This window comes from Trachinotus anak, unplaced genomic scaffold, assembly GCF_046630095.1.
Source record: "Trachinotus anak isolate AG129_WGS33_773 ecotype Australia unplaced genomic scaffold, CSIRO_AGI_Tana_v1 ptg000001l, whole genome shotgun sequence".
NCBI classification, from domain to species: domain Eukaryota; kingdom Metazoa; phylum Chordata; class Actinopteri; order Carangiformes; family Carangidae; genus Trachinotus; species Trachinotus anak.
The window spans coordinates 15,770,340-15,789,923 of NW_027273852.1; the positions used below are offsets into that span (position 1 = coordinate 15,770,340).

At 40.9% G+C, this 19,584-nt stretch overlaps 1 protein-coding gene across 1 annotated transcript in view; it reads left to right on the forward strand.

Moving 5' to 3' along the window:
* Window positions 1-19,584, forward strand: part of plekhm3 (pleckstrin homology domain containing, family M, member 3) — a 46,038-nt gene that overhangs the window by 6,347 nt on the left and 20,107 nt on the right. Inside the window, exons 3-5 of the mRNA XM_071480306.1 lie at window positions 4,879-5,982; window positions 16,437-16,582; window positions 18,176-18,369. Of these exons, the coding sequence (XP_071336407.1) occupies window positions 4,879-5,982; window positions 16,437-16,582; window positions 18,176-18,369 (1,444 nt within the window). The remainder of the gene's footprint in view (window positions 1-4,878; window positions 5,983-16,436; window positions 16,583-18,175; window positions 18,370-19,584) is intronic.

The following is a 19,584-nucleotide window of genomic DNA, read 5'->3' on the forward strand; positions in this document are numbered from 1 at the left end:
ACAATAAATACATTGGCTGAAAAGAATCATTATGTGCTTATGTGTGACCCCATTTTTAAGTCAAAAGAAAATGTGATTGTTTTAAAGAAAAAAAAAAGCAAGCCATTGATAATAAATACGATAAGAAATAGACATAAAAATAAACAACCATGCGGATAAAATGGCTACAAAAGAGGAAGTGACTTTGTTTGACGCACAAAAACCTTGAGAGGCTCTGTGGCCTGTGAGACTTCTCAGCTGCAGCTGTGCTAACTGGTGGTTCTGCAGGAATTTATAGAGAAAGCACAAAAATAGAGCAAAACTCCGTGGACCCAACATTGATAACACAGTGGCATAAATAAGTGAACTGTCAAATGGTGTGTTCATGTTCAACATGCAACAAATATTTCTCTCAATGTATTCAGGAACATTTGACCACTGCTGTTCCTTTGGTCCTTGTTAATTATCTGAAAATAAACAAGAGGCATGTTGGCTGACTAACAGTATGAATATTTGCCTAACAACACACACCGACTGCGTGTATACAGAGCTTGTGCATAAAGTCTAATTTTAAGTCATTTTTAGTCATCCAAAGCAGTTCCAGTTGTTTCACGTATTTTTCCACTGGTCTGTCTCTGTTTGCTCTTGGCTCAGAACAATAATAAACTTAAGATGAAGACAGACTGAAACCTGCAAAGACTGGACAACCCACCAATAAAGATGGTTTCTGACAACTTTTATTAAGTTGATTAGTATTAGACAATTGAGCCTAAAGGAGCATAAACCTTATGACTGATTAAATAATTTTAGGTCTTCAGAATTTTATAATTATTCTCCTCTAATTCTTTCAAGTTTGCTTCAGAAAGGAAATGGAAGGGCTACTGTCCTAAAATGAAAGTAGAGTTACCCAATCAGAGATCGGCCAGAGAATGGATGAACTGGCTCTCTCATTAGGACTTCATAACCGGGACAGAATTCTGAAGCCCCCATAGCTGCATGTGTTTGTTTAGAAAGTGAAAGGGTGAATTAACCAATCACAATTAGATTTATAGTGGGTGGGACCAAAAATCATTGCCCTAGGCCCTGCTGATGGCTCAAAGCCATGGTATCTCTTTTCTGTCCAGGGGTTTGCAGTGGCCTTCACATTACACACGATCTTGCTCACCATTCTTCTTCTTTTGTTTATTTCTCCGTTTGTCTCCTTTGGTGGAGACACAAGTGATGTCACAAGTCGTCGAGGGTGTTCTCGTCTTTAAGGTGGAATCTTCATCATGTGTTGAATTCAATGAATGAATCACATTCAACCATTGATGAGCGTCACTAATTGAATGTCAAACATTTGGTCACATTGAGAGAGTCATAGTTAAATCTGTTGTTGTATCAGAATGCACCGTGACACGTCACTCATGACACACATCCTTTTTTTCCCCCTTAAATTCTGACTTTACTCAACTTGGGGATTTACCACTGACCTTATCCCAGATGACACACACACACACACACACATTTAATTTACTCAAGTCTTTTAAAAGTCATGAAGTCTTAAATATTCAGCATGTTAGACATGTTATAAACATGTTAGTTTATAACATGTTTTTGTGTGTGATTCCTATAGAGAGGACTGGTGCATAAGTGGATTGGTCAGGAGGCTGTTGAGTCATTATTTTTTGTAGAGTTTGATCAGACCTACACTCAGCTGGAAGTTAATTAGGAAAACCTAATGCAGTGTAATACAAGAGTCCTGCAGTAAATCCCCTTCATAAAAGTTTTAATGTTCACTTATTATTGAAACTGTTTTTTGAGGCTGCAGTTTGTGCTGCTGTTGAATGGTATTGCATTATACAGAGAGATATTTCTGTTATTTAGCTTACCCTCACTGATATAAATAGGCTAGACAAAAAATAGAAACACTTGTCTGTAGGTACTGCTTGCTAAAATAGCCTGAAAGCTCTTTGTGTCAGAGTGGGCAAGTATGATTATAGCAAAACTTAAATTAACTTAAATGAAGTAATATTTTTTAATGACTTAATCTATCCACACATTTTGTGCCATTTACATGGGTCAAGGTCACATTAATTTGATCAATTATATCATTAGGGATTATTGTTATATACTTTTAGGAAGAAGTGAAAAAAATGTGATACAGTAATAAATGATTCAAGTCTGTATTGTTCCTACTGGTTTCATCATTCTGCGATACTTTGGATGGTATCATCATGAAACAGGTGAGCCCTGCAGAAACTAAAATAGATGGATAGTCTACTGATGTGTGTCTGCAGGTGCCTTCTCTCGCTTTTTTGTTTGCAGTCTCTATGCATTTCAGCATCCAAGTAGCCACGGTAGTCTGTAGTACTTGAAAACAGCATGTTATATTATAGTTGGCTCCCCAATCAGTGGGTGAGGTTGCTTTGTTAAAGGCTGAAGCAGAGGTTTGTGTCTTGATTGACTTGAGGGCAGTGGCACTGGAGAGTTAGTTCGCAGCACTGGGAGAAAAGTGTTAATTCTGGTTGAAGGCTTGCATGTGTATATTAGACTATTACTGGAGTGTGATGTCAAAACCTACCAGGTGGAGATGAAGGCTAATTGAACGGAGCAGTTTTCCTTGCCACAATGCCTAATTCTCATCTCGACCCTCCCAAGCGTGGAGACTGCCAATCAGCCAGACTTGATTCCTGCTAAACTTATTAGCATATTCATTTGTTCTTTAGCAAAAGGTTTGTTAACATGCAAAGTCCGAGACATAGAGTGACACCGTGTCTGCCGCTGTTTTGAGAAGATTGATGAGGCACTTGACTCGCCACCCTTTAGTTAACAGGAGCTGTGACGGATTTAGTTTTTCTTTTCCCTCCTTGAGTGTTTCAGCATGTGAAAGAAACAAAATCCAATATCTGTCAATTAGGCTGCTTCTGGTCGGGATTTACAATTAAATCAGGATGGCTGAGGGGGAGGGTATAAGTGATTGTTGTTGTTTTTAAGTAAGTCTGTCTCCCCAGTAAGCATTGATTTGAAGATTTGCAGGTCGAAATACTGGTCTTTGAAACTTTGAAACTAGTTGGTTGAAAAGTGGAAGTTTTTAAACATCTAGGTGACATATAACCATAGTTTAGATAAGTTATAGATTAAATACTGTCTAAACTGTAAGTGTATATATCCTACATGTCTAAAAAGCTTTCACTGTGTAACCAAATGTATCTTAGTCTTATTTTAGATTTGTACATATCTTTTGACAAAGATATGCAAATCACCAAATCAACGCGTTTGCTGACAGCTCATAAAATGTTTCAGTATCAGCTCTCAGTTTTTTCTGTCTCGTCTGAAGTCCTGAAGATTCATCTGTCTGACCTGAGTTTCATCCTGTACCTTGTAGTTTTTTTCTGGCCTGTTCTGTGTAGCAGGTGTTTCTTTCGCTTCCTTTTTCTTTGTGGAGAGTTGAGATTGAAACAAAACAAGAACTCTTAGAAATGATGAAATCTCTGTCAGTGTTTGGTTTCATTGGGCCGTGTGAAATGCTGAAGTATGACTTAAGTTCACATACATTCACCCACAGGTCACTGCTGTGTGTTAAAGTTTGTTTTTTGAAACTATGGATTTGGATGTCTGCCAGGCTGAACCATTGCTACATTTCAAGTTTGATATTAACTGAGGCTTAGTTAAAGTTAATCACTGAAATGTGAAATATCTTTACTCCAGCATATCAATCAAGTTTTTAACCTTGTTAACATATCCATATGGTGTGTTTTTTTTATATGATACAAGAAATATCATGAGTGAAATAAGCAGTCAACGCCATGACTGAGTATTTCCACCTTGTAGTGAACCGTAGTGAACCAATGACAGTCTGAAAAACACAGGTTCAGACAGCCAAGGTTTCATTTGTCAAAAACCTGAAGAACCAATCCTGTCAACTTGCAAGGTGAGGCAAGATACCTGAAACATCCAGCGCTGAGCGGACTTGTCAATACAGGGAGTGAGAGTTTTCATACATACATAGCACAGCCACTAACGCAGATAAAAGATGCTAACAATGCTAACTGTGCTACATCTGCTACTTGGCGATTTTGGTGCACAACAGACTCGAGAGAATTTCTCAATGAGGAATTAAGCATGAGTGTGCTTCCTGCCCCTTTTGAAAAGTTTTTTTAGGCTTTTTATGACGGAAAACCATGTTAAACAACATATTAGTGAGCAGAGTAGTTTTACATACTTTAAAATGTGTGACGAAGAGCATTTTTTAAACGTACCATCATCACAGGAGAAGGAGAGTGAGACAGAGAAGAACAAAATAAATGAGGGTAAAACAAACCTCCTAAGCAGCAGACTGTGATAGATTAGAAAGGAAAAGCCAAAATAGAGGGAGGGTGTGCCTCTGGCCCTTAGATTAGGTGAGTGGGACAGTTTGCATAGTGGCCCCTTTAACAATACCGTTTCTTCCTGCCTTGGTGACGAGAAACGTTTTCAGAGAGGCTCATGTGGGCTGCTATCTCTTACCAAAATACGAACACTCAGGTCTGAGCTGTAAGCGTCCGATAAGCTACCTCACGTAGGAAACTGGTCCATGTAGATTGACTGTGGTTCCTTAGAGGCCTGAGAATTAGGCAAACTGGGAGAAAAAGCTCTGTGAGCAAACCAAGAGAACAAAGGATGCAGTTCATTGCCATCGATTTGAAGTCAAAAACTCACAATATCAAAGTGGCATAGGTGAGTTTGAAGACATTTTAAGCATGTGACCCGTTATTTGTTCCCTCAGAAGATCAGATGAACTGTATCTGGTTGGCCATTGGGAAGGTGTTAAAACTCCAATAAGACTCAAATAAAACTCAGTTGTGGTCAGAACACACATACATCACTCATCTGTGTATCATTTCTCCCATTTCCCGTCTCCTCTGTGTCTCTGTCCAGCTGATAAAAGCAGCAGCAGCAGCAGTGTGGTGAAACAGGGTGAGATGGAGCAGCGTGAGGGGCCCCGGGGCCGCTGGACACCCTGCCATGTCGAGCTGACACCATGCGAGCTCCGGCTGTACACTCTGGACAGCAGTGCCAACCGCCAGCTGGGCACCGCCTACTCTCTGTCACACTGCCAGAGTGTCATCTCACCAGCACCCTGCAGCCAGCCCGGCCAGATCACCCAGCCCGCCGATCAACGCACGCTGCAGGCTTTGTTCTTCAACAGCACGCGTCTCCAGCTGAGGGCGGGCAGCCAATGGGAGGCGATGGAGTGGAGACGGCTTATGTGGGATAAGGTGCAGGCAGCCAGACCCGTGAGGCAGGAGAACCGCCAGCGCAACACCGGAGTGGAAAACCAACAGGTCCCCAAGTTTCCTGCACCCATGTCACCCTCCTCGTCGCCCTCTCCGTTGGGGCTTGACACCAGGCCTGATGGTGAGAGTGACACCCCCACCCCGGCAGAGGGTTCGCTCTCTCTTCAGATCAGTTCTGGCATCTTGAGCAGACCCACCACCCTTCCTCTGTTCACTCAGCGCTGCCAGGATGTCCTCAAAGCTGGTCTGCTCCACCAGCTGATGGACCAGAACAACTGGCGGGCCTTCACCTTCGTCCTGACCAGATCTGCTCTCCAAGCCTTCCCTACTGAGGGCCGGGGGTCTGTGTCCCAGCCTGTCCTCCAGTACTCCCTGGCATCCTGCTTGGCTGTGCAGCATGATCAGGAACCAGAGAACGGGACAGACAGAAGGGAACGTTTCCAGGTAGTTTTCCCCAAAGAGGTGCTCCGACTCCGGGCAGATGATCACCTTAAGGCCCTGGAATGGGTGGAGACCCTGCGAGAGGCAGTGGGAGCACAGAGGCCTGCACAAGAAGAAGGGGGAGTACCGGGAGAAGGAGCTCCAGGCCTCCAGGGAGTGCTGTTGAGATCAAAGCCGTCTCGTGAGAGGAGGCATCGGGAAGCTCAGAGAGCCAAGAGGCAGTCGGTCACCACCAGTTTCCTCAGTATTCTCACCTGTCTGGCTGTGGAGAAGGGACTTACTGCTCAGAGCTTCAGATGTGCAGGTGAGTGACATACACACACACACACACACACACACACAACACACACTCAAACAGTGGGATAAAAGAAATTACATGACAATGAGAGTCATTCATTTCTAGCCTTGTTTTTTCTACTGTCCTCTGTGCTTTTAGCCTAATTGTGTGTCTTTGTTCACATGATTCCAACACACCTCACCTAACTGGCTCCCAGGACATTGCATTATAGGTATACAGACATATTTTTGCACTGGATTTGTTAGCATGGCTCTGAAATGGTTAATTGCTTTCATTCCTATTCTGATCCATGGTCTGCTCAAATTCTATTGGTCACCAAAGTGCAACATCTTAGACAAACAATGCTCACTCACCCAAAAAATCTTACACAGTCATTATGGAGGAAAGTGCTGTAAAATGATGAAACATGAATGAACATGGTTCCAAAGCAAACAAAAACAGGGCCTGCACAGGTCCACTTGCTTCTGTTTACACTACAGTGGGTGTCTGCATACCAGCAGTGTTCTTTGTTGGAGCATCCATTATTTAATCAGACCTATGTGATCACCACCGAAGGAAGTACACCTGTCATTGTCACATAGAAATAATAAAAACAGCACCCTGCTTTCACTACCTTCTAAAATAATGTTGTGTGGCATCAAGTCAGCTTGAATATGATTCTCTGCTCATTAATCTCCCATATTTATCATCAAAGCAAGAATGACACTACAGATGTGATGTAATGACACGTACCCTTAAAATTTTCTTTAGTGGAAAACTGGGAAAATTGAGTTTGACTGCACGCAAACAGCACCACTGAATACAGACCAACTCATTCAGGAGAAAATCTCATTCACTTCAGTAAATGATTTGAATATTTTCCCCAAAATGCCCTTAAGAAGAACTTACAGTATGACAAAAGACATTTTAATGAATATGACGATTTGCTTTCATGTTTATACTTTGATAAGAAGATCAATACTGGTTTTGCCACCATTTGATGCACCCAGACTAGCTGTTTTCAGTCTTTGTGCTGAACTAAGCTAAGCTAACAGGCTGCAGCCTCATATTTACTGTATGGAAATGAGAATGATATTAGTCTTCTCAGCAAGAAAGTGAATGCATAATATAATTAATGTGATTCCCAAAATGTCAGAACTATTTTCCTCAGGCATTAAATTTGAAATAATGCCAAAAATGGTCTCAAGTTGTGTGAATATTTAAAAACAGGTACATGAAAGATGCTGTCTCTATGAATGCATCTACCTCTCAGCGGTTTGGGATGTTTTTCTATTTAGTCTTCACTCTTTTTCATATCCAGGACCATTACGGCCTCTCTCCTCCTTTATTATTATTCCTGTTAGTCTCCATACCAGGCCCTTGCACAGCCCCATAAATGGCAGGCGGCGCTTTTACTCTCCCTGGGTGTGAAACGTGGGCTTCCTCTCTCTCTCTTAGGAGGGCTTTGAATAATCACCGCTCACCTCCCTTTTTATTTGTAACAACTGGCTTATTAATGCAGAGCTGTTTGAAAGGCCAGCTGAAACAGGAACAAGGACAGAGGCCGTCTGGGGGCAACTGATGATAATTGGTAGGCTTAAAGCACCGGAGGAGAGGAAAAATGGATGAATGAATGAATGAATGAATGAGAACGAATGAAAGCGGCCTGGGGATGCTGCAGTGGTCAGGCCTGATCACAGTTGTTTGATTGAAGGGTCTCTGGGTAGATCTGGATTGGAGGGACAGCTGGATACGTCCATTTTCTATACAGAGCACACCTCTGCTCACTCAGTCCGTTTATTTCCCTCCTTTTCCTCTTTCTTTCTTTTTCCTTTCACCAGTTCATTCAGACTCACAGCTATTCCCCCTTTTTGTCTCCTTCCTGCCCCCCTTATTTATTTGACTGTATCCCTTCTTAGTCTCCTGCAGTGTTACTTAGCAGGTCTTGAAAGTATTGTTACACCATTTAAATCCAACGCTGTAAAACTGCATTAGAAATCCACAAGGTGTTGTTAAAGGTCTTCTGTTTCTATAGTATTTACAATTTTCATTTTCTTGTTTTCTTCTGTTTGGAAAATCTCACTCTCACCACACAGCCTATTTCCCTCTTTCCTATTTTCTATTCACTGCCCTCCCCTGGCTCTCATCTGTCAATGATACCGTGTCAGCTGATTTTTGAGATGTTGCCAGTCTTTTGTATTACACTTCAATTATTCTATGCTAAGCAAACAGACATAGCCAAAAACAATCATTGTTTGCAGTTGTAGTGGTTAGTCAGCGACACCCGTCTTGATGCCTACATAAAGGATGAATAAAGTATTTTACCTTTTTTTAATCTATATTTATGTTACAATGATTTTTACACTGACTGAGTCTTGTGTAAAATTCCAGAGTTGAGTATTGAAACTATTAGTTGATCAATCTATTAGGTAACAATCTATCAGGTAGACCCTGAACTGTTGACCCTGCAGTTGAAATCCTATATCAGGCAAGAATGGGACATTTCACTTTTAAAACTCCAGCATCTGATCTCCTCAGCTCCCAAAGGTTTGCAGAGTGTTGTTAAAAGAAGAGGTGATGCAACACAATGGTAAACATGACCCTGCCCCAGCTTTTTTTGAAATGCGTTTCTGGCATCAAATTCAAACTAAGCATATATTTTTCATGAAACAATAAAATTTCAGCATTTCAACTTTTGATATGTTGCCTTAGTTTTATCTTCATTTAAATATGGGTTTACATGATTTGGAAATCATTGCATTCTGCTTTTATTCACATTTTACACAGTGTTCCAACTTTTTTGGAAATGGGGTTGTATATCAAAGTGGTATATAAATTTCAACACTAACTACTCAGCAGTGATTAAATGTGTAAATTTGGTTCAAATCAGTATGGCAAGCATTTGCTTCAGTAGCCTCATTCTTTAACTTGCATAATATTTGTGTCACCAACTTTCAGCTATGGCTGTTGTAGTCAGTTCAATTCTGCAAGTATTCATCAAAAACAACTTTGCGATGTTTGGCGTGGTTTGGCAGTTTAGCTCTTGAAGAAGAAAAAAGAAACATGGACACAAACAGAATACTGCCTGACCCGCAGACCTGACCAGTCCTGGCCATCAGAACCTCATAAGCCCAGTTTCATCAAAAGCATTAATCTTCTTTTATTAACCTGAGTGCACATCTGACTGTTCATATATGAAGCTACTAATCTAAACAAGATCTCTTGATGATGTTGTCGTTCAGTATGCTACTTTAGTTTCAACTGATCTGTCTTTGAACTTGTTTCAAGTCTGCCCTTTGCATATGCATGCTACGTCCATCCATACATATCCAGCAATTGGTTATTTAGGATCAAAATGTATAATGTATTCAACTAATTACACATGGGAATCGCTGCGTTTTTGATTGCTTTTGAAGGAAACGGTTTGTGTTTGTTTGAAGATGGTGATTCCCCATTACCCCTCACCACGCAGACACACACACTTACACACACTTACACACACACACTTACACACACACACTTACACACACACACTTACACACACACACACACACACACACACACACACACACACACACACACACACACACACATTGTTCAGAGTGTGTCTTCAGGTTTGGTGACCCCTGTCGCTGCACAGGAGCACATTCTCAGGCCCCCGACAGACCATGTGAATCTGTTGGATGTGTGTGTGTGTGTGTGTGTGTGTGGTGGGGGGGGGGGCAGGCAGGCTGAAGTGGGAATCAGTAGATATGAGGAAATTGTAGAAATAGGAGGTGGGCTCACATCAAAAGATAGACAGTCTCTCTCTCTCTCCCTCTCTCACACACACACACACACTCTCACACACACACACACACTCACTCACACAACACACTATCTTGCTCATAGTACTCCATTTGTGCACATTTTCATTCGAGTGTTTGGTCGGTGTGAAGGAGACACATCAAAGCTCAGGCCTTGCTCGTCTTTTCAGTTTTAATTCGCACACATGTATATAACACACACAGACACACACACTCACACAGTGTCCCCTCAGAGGTGTGGTGGTTTGAACCAGCAGCGGGCAGATGAAAGCATGAGCCCCTTTTTGCCCTGTTGTCATTTCTCTCTCTCTCTTTCTGTTACTCTATGTCTCTCTCCCTCTCTCTCTCTCCACGGTACACCCACCCCGGGGAGGTCAAAGTGACCCTCTCTCACTACAGAGAGCCGCAGTACAATCGGTAGACCTTTGAGCTACGTTTGAATTCCCATTCATCTTTCCCTCTTTCCCTCTTTCTCTTCGTCCCAGAGAGATCCATAAAAGATCAGAGATGAGAAGAGAAAGCAGTTGTTACTCCGTGCTGATAATGGAGGAACTAGTTAGCAGCAGAAAGTTTTAATAGTTACTCTAGAAATTAAGAAAATAGCCTTGACTAGTTGTAGTAGTTGTGTATTGGTTGAAAATGGAAAAATCAGTGGCAGTAAACTCTTAAAATGAAGAAAATGTTTGTATTTGTTAAAAAGTGGTTGAGGCAGTGCTTTTTTACTTAATAATAATGGTGATAATAATATTAATAGAAAAACAACCAGTGTCCAGTCACTATTGGCGTCTTGCTTAATCAGTCTGTACATTGGATGTGATATCATCAACTTCCAAATATGAGTCTGTGGAACTCATGTTTGTGTTGTTTAACTCCATTCTTTTGTGATGCACTTTAATTACTGATTAATTTGTTGATAAAATATTGAAATTGTTGTTGACTAACGGAGTTATTTGTAAGTTTTACTATTGCTACATAGCCAACATTAGCATTAACGTCTGTTTACCTGTTTTTCCAAGAGCTTCAGCCATCATTGCACTTACAGTACAAGAGGTTATAATATGTCCTCTGAGCAGTGCTACTTCTTCAGGGCAGACTGGACACTACAGTGACTCGGTATCGGGAAGTGACGGGATGGACTAACTGGGCTGGGGCTGGCTGGTTAGCATGCTAACTTCAGTAGAAGAAAAGAAGTGATAGAAGCAAAACATTAACACTAATATTGGGTTTTCTTTCCTCCACTGGAGACAGCTCTTGGTGAGTTAAGGGATGAATACCACAGAACTCTTCACTAATCTGTCAAAATCACGGACGGCCTTCAGATTTTTCCATCATTATTAGATAAATTCTGTCAATGAAAGAAAATATTCGGTTAACGCGACCCCTGACTGGGAGTCACCTTTCCTTCAGTATTTGTGTATATAAACTTGCATCCATAGTGCCATATATACAGTAAATGTCATCTCTCCTACACCTTTTGCACTCGTGCAGCCAGATATCAGCACACTCCCACCTCTGTGTTTCACAGTTGGCACTGTGTAGTCACTGTGGTAGTCCAAGCCAGGTCCACACCAAACATGCTGGACTCGTCTGATCCAAACAAATTTATTTTGGTTTCATCTGACCAAAGAATGTGCTGCCAATATTCATCAGGCTTCTTTTCATTTCTTTGGCAAAGTTTGATCTTGCAGTTTTATGCAGTTTTGCGAGCAATGGTTTTCTCCTTGGACGCTGTCCATAGAGGTTGACTTCATGCAATGTCACGGCTACACCACTAAGACAGTGTCAAAAAACTCTTAAAAGAACTTTAAAAGTCTTCAGAAAAGCAGACTTGATGTCACAGCAGTTCTATGAGCTTGTGTTAGGTACTTGATTAGGTGTACCTAATTAATTGCACACTGTATACTTTATGCTATGTACTTTATTTACTTGGTAACTTTGGATGCTATTTATCACAATGCGCAGGATTTATTACTAGTGATTTCTCATCAGTGTGAGCTGTATGCTAAAGTTTGGTGGCCCTCTCTCTCTGTAAGGCAGAATAGACACTGTCTTTATTCGTTTTCCAGACACTTCCTGTTTTTTTCACCCTCTTACATTACTTTGTTGATGTCTTTTAATGCAGGCACTTATCGAACATGCTGTAGTGATTGAATTATGTTGCAGGTGCCAGCCGTTTTTATTGATTGTGGAAAAGCCAGGTTTTCACACCGTGCACCTGCAGCCTGGAATATCATGCAGAGCATCTAATGCTCAACTCACTTTACCTCATTTTTATCTTCAGGCCAGTTTATATTTTTAACTTCATTGTATCGCTTCCAGATGTTCTTGTTTTAGTTTATTCATCTGCTTTAAATCTGAATGGCTTTATTTACTCTTCAGGTTTTATTATTTTACTAATTTAGCTTTTTATGACTTTACTTTTTATCGCCGTTTGTATCTAAGTTTCTTATTTGTGTTATTATTTTATTCTATTTTATTTCTTATTGTTTCTTACCTTTTCTGTGCTATATTGTAAAGGAGGTCTGTACCTCATGGTTTTTCCGAGTTAAAATGAAGGATGAATGAACTTGTATATTCTTTTCATACATCCTCTCTTATGGTATTTACTTTATTTACAACTCACTCACTTAATCAGCTTCATAAAGCATACAATGTACATGCTGTATTTTTTGATTTATACAACAGACACGTCGCAATCTGTCCACATGACTGCTCTCTCGGCTTGTCGGTGAGAGTTCCTGCAGAGTGCTGTCTGTTTTGAGGTTGTTTGCTGCTTGTTGAGGTTTTGGTCAGAATCGGGTCAGCATCAGATGTCTATGCCTGGTGTTATTTCTTCTTCCATAGTCCCACATTATCTGCTCAGACTTTACTGCTGGTTATACTGCGCAGAGTACATTATAGACTGTGGTAGAAGTCGAAGTTTGCGACCGTGTGTGTATGTGTGTGGGTGTGTTCTCTTCTTGTCCTCATGATATAGAATTTGAGGTTAAAGTTGTCATTTAGTTCGCGAGTGTTTTCAGGCCACATACGTATGTGTCTTTGTTCCTCTGGTCCCAACAGCAACACCAAATTTGAGGCCACAGTTGGCCTGAACGCCGGCCTGGTGGTCAGCTGTTTCCTCGAAGTGACACAGTATTTCTCTGACTGTTGACCATCCCCTGTGCCTGCTGGCTCCCCACCAGCGGACTGTGGTTTGTTGCAAGCACATCCACCCCAACAACAGCATGAGCTTGCTGCTGTAATTAGCCTACCTAGATCTGAGTAACACACATATATTCTATCATGGTGGTCTGGAGGTGGACCCGCATTGTGATCGGATGTCTCACTGGTGTAAATGCTGTTTGTAGAGTTTAGCCACATTCTTAAGGGAAACATTTTATTTAAAAGGCCACTGAACTGAAGAACTCTGTTCATGGCAAAGGCAAAAGAAGTAGAGCACCAGTGCCGAACTATAATTAATGTTCCTCTTTTTTAGGAAGGAGCCTACAGGTGTGTTCAGCTGTATCCACCTGTCTCTCACCATCCTCGCCGTGCACACTGTAGCAGTCTCTCAGCTGTTTAATGCATATAGTAGCTTCCCTTGATCTGGGGTCACCAGATCACAATGTGGGTGAAATTGAGATGAAGATAACACTTGTTTAATACCAGGTGTAAATGTAAAGTCGATCAAACAGAACTTATTTGTTTGTTCAGTTTAGATAGCAAGGACCGTGCACCCGATACTATGCTCAAGTATTTTGGAGTCATGCTCACTGCTACCGTCTACTGTAAATATAAAGCCCCGTGATCTAGTGTCAACATGAGCGGGACGTTTTACAGTTGAAAAGTGAACTTAAGTTCTCTGTTATTACAAACCGGAGTGACACTGTTTTTAAATTTTCTAAAACACATCTTTGGCATTTCTGTGCTACAATGTCTTTTTACTTATTGACCAACATTATAAACAATAGTGATAAATATACAGTGTATTGACCAGGGCAATTTAAAATCAATGGCCGAAAGAGCTGATATGAGACCGAAATTTTAATAAACCAGAATCGTTGTTTGTGGTTTTGAGCTACTGGTTGGACACATTTTTAAAGATTTAATGAGCGTCACCTTTTTTTACTTAGTCTGACATTTTATATACCAAGGGATTAATCAGTATTTTAAACATAAATCAATAGGTTAATTGATGATTTAAATGATTATTAGTTACAACTGTAGTTCAGTCCATAATTCAGTTTAAGTGTGGCTGACAAACATGTTTTCTTTCTTTCTTTTGGTCAGATAAAGCAGGATTCCAGCTCTCAGAGCTGATTAGACTATTCTCTTTTTGTCAGACGTCAGATTCTTGTCTATGATCGAAAAGTAGCTGGACTAACTCCCCCTTATTGTCGGCCTTTATCTGTCCTGGTTTGATCTCACGCTTCTTCTCTTTCATTCAATTCATTTCCTCCTCTGATCTCTTGATAGTCTCCTACTTATTCTGTCTTTTTTCTATTTCCCCCTTTTCAGCCTGTGTTGTTTCATATGTTGAAGCACCACTGACAAACAGGCTGACACACGTCCTTCTTCCTCTGTCCTTCTTCTTTTCTGTTTCCTCTAGCTTTCCGTGCCTCTGTTTTCGAATACCTAGATGAAAATCTCCCGTTTCTTTTCTTCTCTGCCTCTCTTCACTTGTTGTTTTTTCTCCAGGCCCCACGTCCTCCCAGATTGTCTGGATAAGGGACACCTGTTGCAGTGCAGTGGCATTCAACTGTAGGTGTGTGTGTGGGTGTGTGAGATCATAGACCAGGTCCGGGTGTTTGGGCGAAGAATTAACTTTAAAGAGTCTGTCAGACAAAGCAGACAGTGGGGCAGTGATCAGGCTGAATACAGCAGAGGATCTGTTGATTTTTTTTTTTTTTTCTTAGTTCTACAAAACACTTTGGTCTTGGAGTCTGCTGTTGTGGCTATGGCAAGAATCAAATCTCTGTTATCTAAGGGATTACATTGAAAGAATTTGGGAGGTAGATTCTGGCAGACTTGGGTATTAATATTAGATGATGCATCAAACTGTCAGTAAAGTATTTGGACTTTGGATACTGAAGGACGTACATGTGGAGTTGACAGAATAAAATCAGATATCCTTCTCCTTCTGAAAAACAAAAGATATGTTCTTGCTATTTTGTGCATCTCCAGCAAATGACGCATCATGATGAAATTGGTCATTGTGGTCTAACCTAACACGATCACCACACCAAACCACATTTCATTTTGTGTAAAGAGAGAGAGAGATATAAAGATAGATCATTTACCGTAACCACAACTGTAACAAAAATACAGCATGCCAAGGCTTTAAGACTTAAATATAGTTTTAGTCACCAAATGTCTTTGGTAACTAAAAGTGGCGACTGAATGCGAAAAGTGTTTATAGCTGTTCCTAAAGGCCACACTCGAAGGTGGGATAAAAGCCAGCCCTCATGAAGAGTGGCAAGATTCAGCGGTTATTTAAATATGGTGATAATGGACCGCACTTCTCTTCTGGAAGATGTTCATAGTGTTGCACTTGTTCGTCCATAGGAGTTTCTTTAGCAAATGAAAAAACAGCTTGAGAGAGATGCTCAAACCAGCTTAGTTTCTCACCCACCCACACACACATGTGGGCAGTCACCTGGATGTGAATGAGTAATTGTTGGTTTGGGAAAGTTGCAGAAACTGCGAGATGCAGCTCAAACCCAGGATCCTGCCAGGCAGTGTATGGCCCTCAGCAAGCTCAACAAACTAACCATCTGTTGCTCTGACTTTCTGCCCAAGTTTGCTGCTGCTTAAGAAGCTTTCTTGATGTGAGCATGTGTAAAAGTCAGAAGTGACACACTTAGATGAACGTGTCTGTAATCTTGATTTTTAAAGGCTGAGCAACAAGAGCAGTTTTTCTCAACCAGTTAATGGAGACATAGAAAGAAAAAACTTAACTAATACCCAAAAGAAACATACTTTGACATTTCAGTGTCACTCGTTTGTGGTGAATGTGGAGCTTTCAGACGGATGTGCATGGTTTCTATCCCAACTATAAAACCTGAAATTAGGTTTTAAATTATACCCTTGATGAGAATAAAATCCTCCATCAAAGAATTTGTTTCTTTATTTTCTGTGGGTCATGAAACAACGTATTTCTATTAAACCGAAACTTAACTTTCTTGTTTATTATCTACAGGTTTATTCGGCTGGATTACTGTGGTATTTAGTGAGGGCCAATAAACTGACACATATTAACACCAAGTTATTTGCTCCACAACCTTTGTGTCCTGCTCCAGCAGACTGTTGACACCAAAAGCTGACTTGAGCAACACTTTAGGGGTAATCAGCCAGTTCAGACCCATAAATGGACATAAAAAGTTGTATATATGACTCTCTTTATTGAAGCCATGATTTGATTACATGCAGTGTGTCCAATGAGTCAGAGAAAAAACGTATTTGCTCCACAAGAAAATGGAAGATTGTTGTGTTAGCTTGAATCCCATGTTTGATACTTTCTTAAAAGTGGTTTAATTGGTTTCCTCATGAGTACAGAGACTTTCAGACACTCTGGAGCATCTAGTACCTTAAATGTGTTGTTAAGATGGAAGCACACACGCACGCACGCACGCACGCACGCACGCACGCACGCACGCACGCACACACACTTACCCAGTGATTTTCTCATTGCCTCAGGTTGCCAGCGCCCAGTCGGCCTGTCCAGAGGAAAGGCAAAGGTCTGCTACTACAGTGGCTGGTACTACTGCCAGAGCTGCCATCAGGACAACTCCTTCCTCATCCCAGCTCGCCTGCTGCACAACTGGGACACCAGCAAGCACAAGGTTGGAAAGCACACACACACAATTATATGAAAATACCCATCATCTCAATACACTTACTGTACCAGATTTGAAAGTATGGAGTTTCTTATGCTGAGCGACTGGAACATCAGCAGGGTCTTACAATGTCTTGAAAGTATTAATATATATATGAATGGTGGCCAACAAGAGCAAATGCGCTGTAATGGCCCAAAGCACTTCCATTAAGAGAAACGAGCTGATTCAAAGACACATACGAAAATACAAATACCATTGTTGTACAAATACAACAATGGAAATGTGCTGCAATTGAAATTCTTTCTGTATTTACTGCATGTTTGCTGTTAATGTATTTGTTTTGGCTTCCTGCAGCACATTTTTTCATTTGCAGCACGTTTCTGTTGTATTTGTTCTGTATTTTTGCATGTTTTTGAATCAGACCTCTTTCTGAATTTTGTAGCTTGTTTCTCATACTGAGTGTTTTAGGCTGTTGCAGCGTGTTTGCTCTCGTCATCCACTGTACATATTAGCATGAGATCACCATTAAAGATCCACTGTTTTCCAGTAAGTGACCCCTAGTTCTCAATAAGTTCTCATATCATTTGATCCTCAAGATTGCCCCTTTTAACAAATTCTAGTCCATCTAGAAGCCAATCTAAGGCTGTGCTCATTTTTAGCCCTATGTGAAACAAACCAAGTTTATGGCTGGACCACATATGGTCAATGTGCGAAATTGAGGATGTAGTTGAAAACTGTTGTGGAACCACTGTAAACAGCTGATGTCACCCTGCAGCTTGCAAGCAGCTGGGAAACCAGGGGGGCAAGGTGACTGCTAACAAGAGGCGTAGCCCTAAGCCCACGGTTAGCGCCCATACATGGTTGAGCCAACTCTGTCCCATGGCATTTGGCTGACCATTGGAGGAAATATGATCAGTCAGTGAGTCAGTCAGTCAGGGACATTCGCAATTGTAGGGCTGGCCCCGCTGTTGCAGTCCAACTCTGTCATTCATTTCATTGGAACCAGTCCAGCAATGCGACAATGAAGATTATAGCAAAAAAGTAGAACCTGGCTCAGCCCAAGCTCTGCCACAATGCAATGTCGTCCTCCAAGGCGCTGGCAAGTCAAATACTTGAAACAACACACGCCCACAAATGCACGCCCTTTGCATTGTTTTAATGCAGGGTTGTTTTTGGTATAAATGTCTACTACAATCAAGTTTCATTCTTCTTTATTTTAGTGTAGATTTTTTCAGACGAGAAGAAATTGTTTTAGGGAAGTTATTACTTATTTGCTTTCTTGCCGAGAGTTAGATGAGAAGATTGATGCCACCCTTATGATGGTATGCTAAATAAGAAGGTAAAGCCAAGAGATGTTAGCTCAGCTTAGCATAAAGACTTGAAATGGGGGGAAACGGAAGAAAATCGGCCTACCAGCACCTCTAAAGCTCATTAATGAACACCTTTTTATTTTGCTTGTTTACTCCATGCAAAAAACCAGTGGCTTTCATATGGGTTCTTAGCCCCACATCATCCATTAACATACAACTTGTCTGATATTATCTCTAATGTATCCATTGTCCTTGGTGCGGTGATGTAGACTCTGATGTGCTCCTCCAGGTGTCTAAACAGGCCAAAGAATTCCTGGAGTTTGTGTATGAGGAGCCTCTGCTCGACGTCCAGCAGCTCAACCCTTGTCTGTATGAGCACTGTGAGCCTCTCAGCACTGTGCTGCGTCTCCGTCAGCAGCTACAGTCACTGCGGGCATACCTGTTCAGCTGCCGAGCAACTGTTGCCGAGGACCTGCGACGAAGGTAGGTTGGTTGTGATGGGTTAGTGTATTTCTGCATCACTTTCCGAAAGAGACTTACAAAGTAGTTCCTAATGTTGAACAGTGTTTTTTTTTTTTACCTGTGACCCCTTAAAATGAAGCAATGTCTACTTGTAAATATCATCATAACTTGTTCTGAGCAGTTCAACTATGTTTTCTTGTCTTACGGTATTTTAATAACTTTTAGAGGTTCACAAAGATCAGATTATCTAGTAATTAACAAGAAATAAAGTTTAGGGTGAAAACACAGAACACATGATTTGGTGGTTTAACGGTTTTAATCAGAGAACAAAAATAAGAAATGAATGAAATCACAACTGTAAATGCAGGAATCTCTGTGCGTGTGTCTGACTGCTCATCTGATCTCATCTGAACTTCAGACTTTGTGTGCGTGTTGGTGAGGGCCCAAGGAAGTGCAGAATTGCAGATTTTTGGATCTGGAGTGATTCTAGAGAAAGCTTCAAACATCGCTTGTCTACATGTTACTTGCATCAATAAGATTAAACACCCACAATGACACTTAAATATATAAGTTCAATATACTGTAATGTAATATAAATGAGGAGACAAATTTGAGCAATATTAAAGCCTCTACATATAAAAGTGTCTTATGAAGAGAGTTAAGACATGATAGTGATTCTGTCTTGGTTCACTCCTAACTCTGTTGTTACCTGCACACAGGGTTGTGTGTGGGAGAGTTGAGGGGAAATAAATGATTATTATAATAGGGACAAAATGGCTGTATTAATAATCCTGTCTGTGTCATTGTATGGCAGTGTTGCTCACATTTGTGTAGGGCTCTTTAAATGGGAGAAATCTGGTCAAATAAGATCACTAAATGCCTTGAAATGACCTGAACATGGTTTGAATAATTGGATGCAATTAGGAACGTGTTCATGGCCTGTTCAGTCCTGTATGCTGCCACATTGAAAACTTAACTGATATTAAATATGAAGATTTAAAGTTATTTTCAGTGCACAGGAGACATCAACTATTATTTTTATGTTTAACATAAACAGTCTGGGTCATTAGTCACACTGACGGATGAACTTAAATATTTGTTATATTCCTCTGTTGACGAGCAGACACTTGATTATACAGACTGTTAACATTTCCTCGTATGATCTGTGTGTGTGTGTTTATATGTGTATGTCTGAGTGCATGTGTGTATATTACCATAACTTTTATCTGCTTGCAT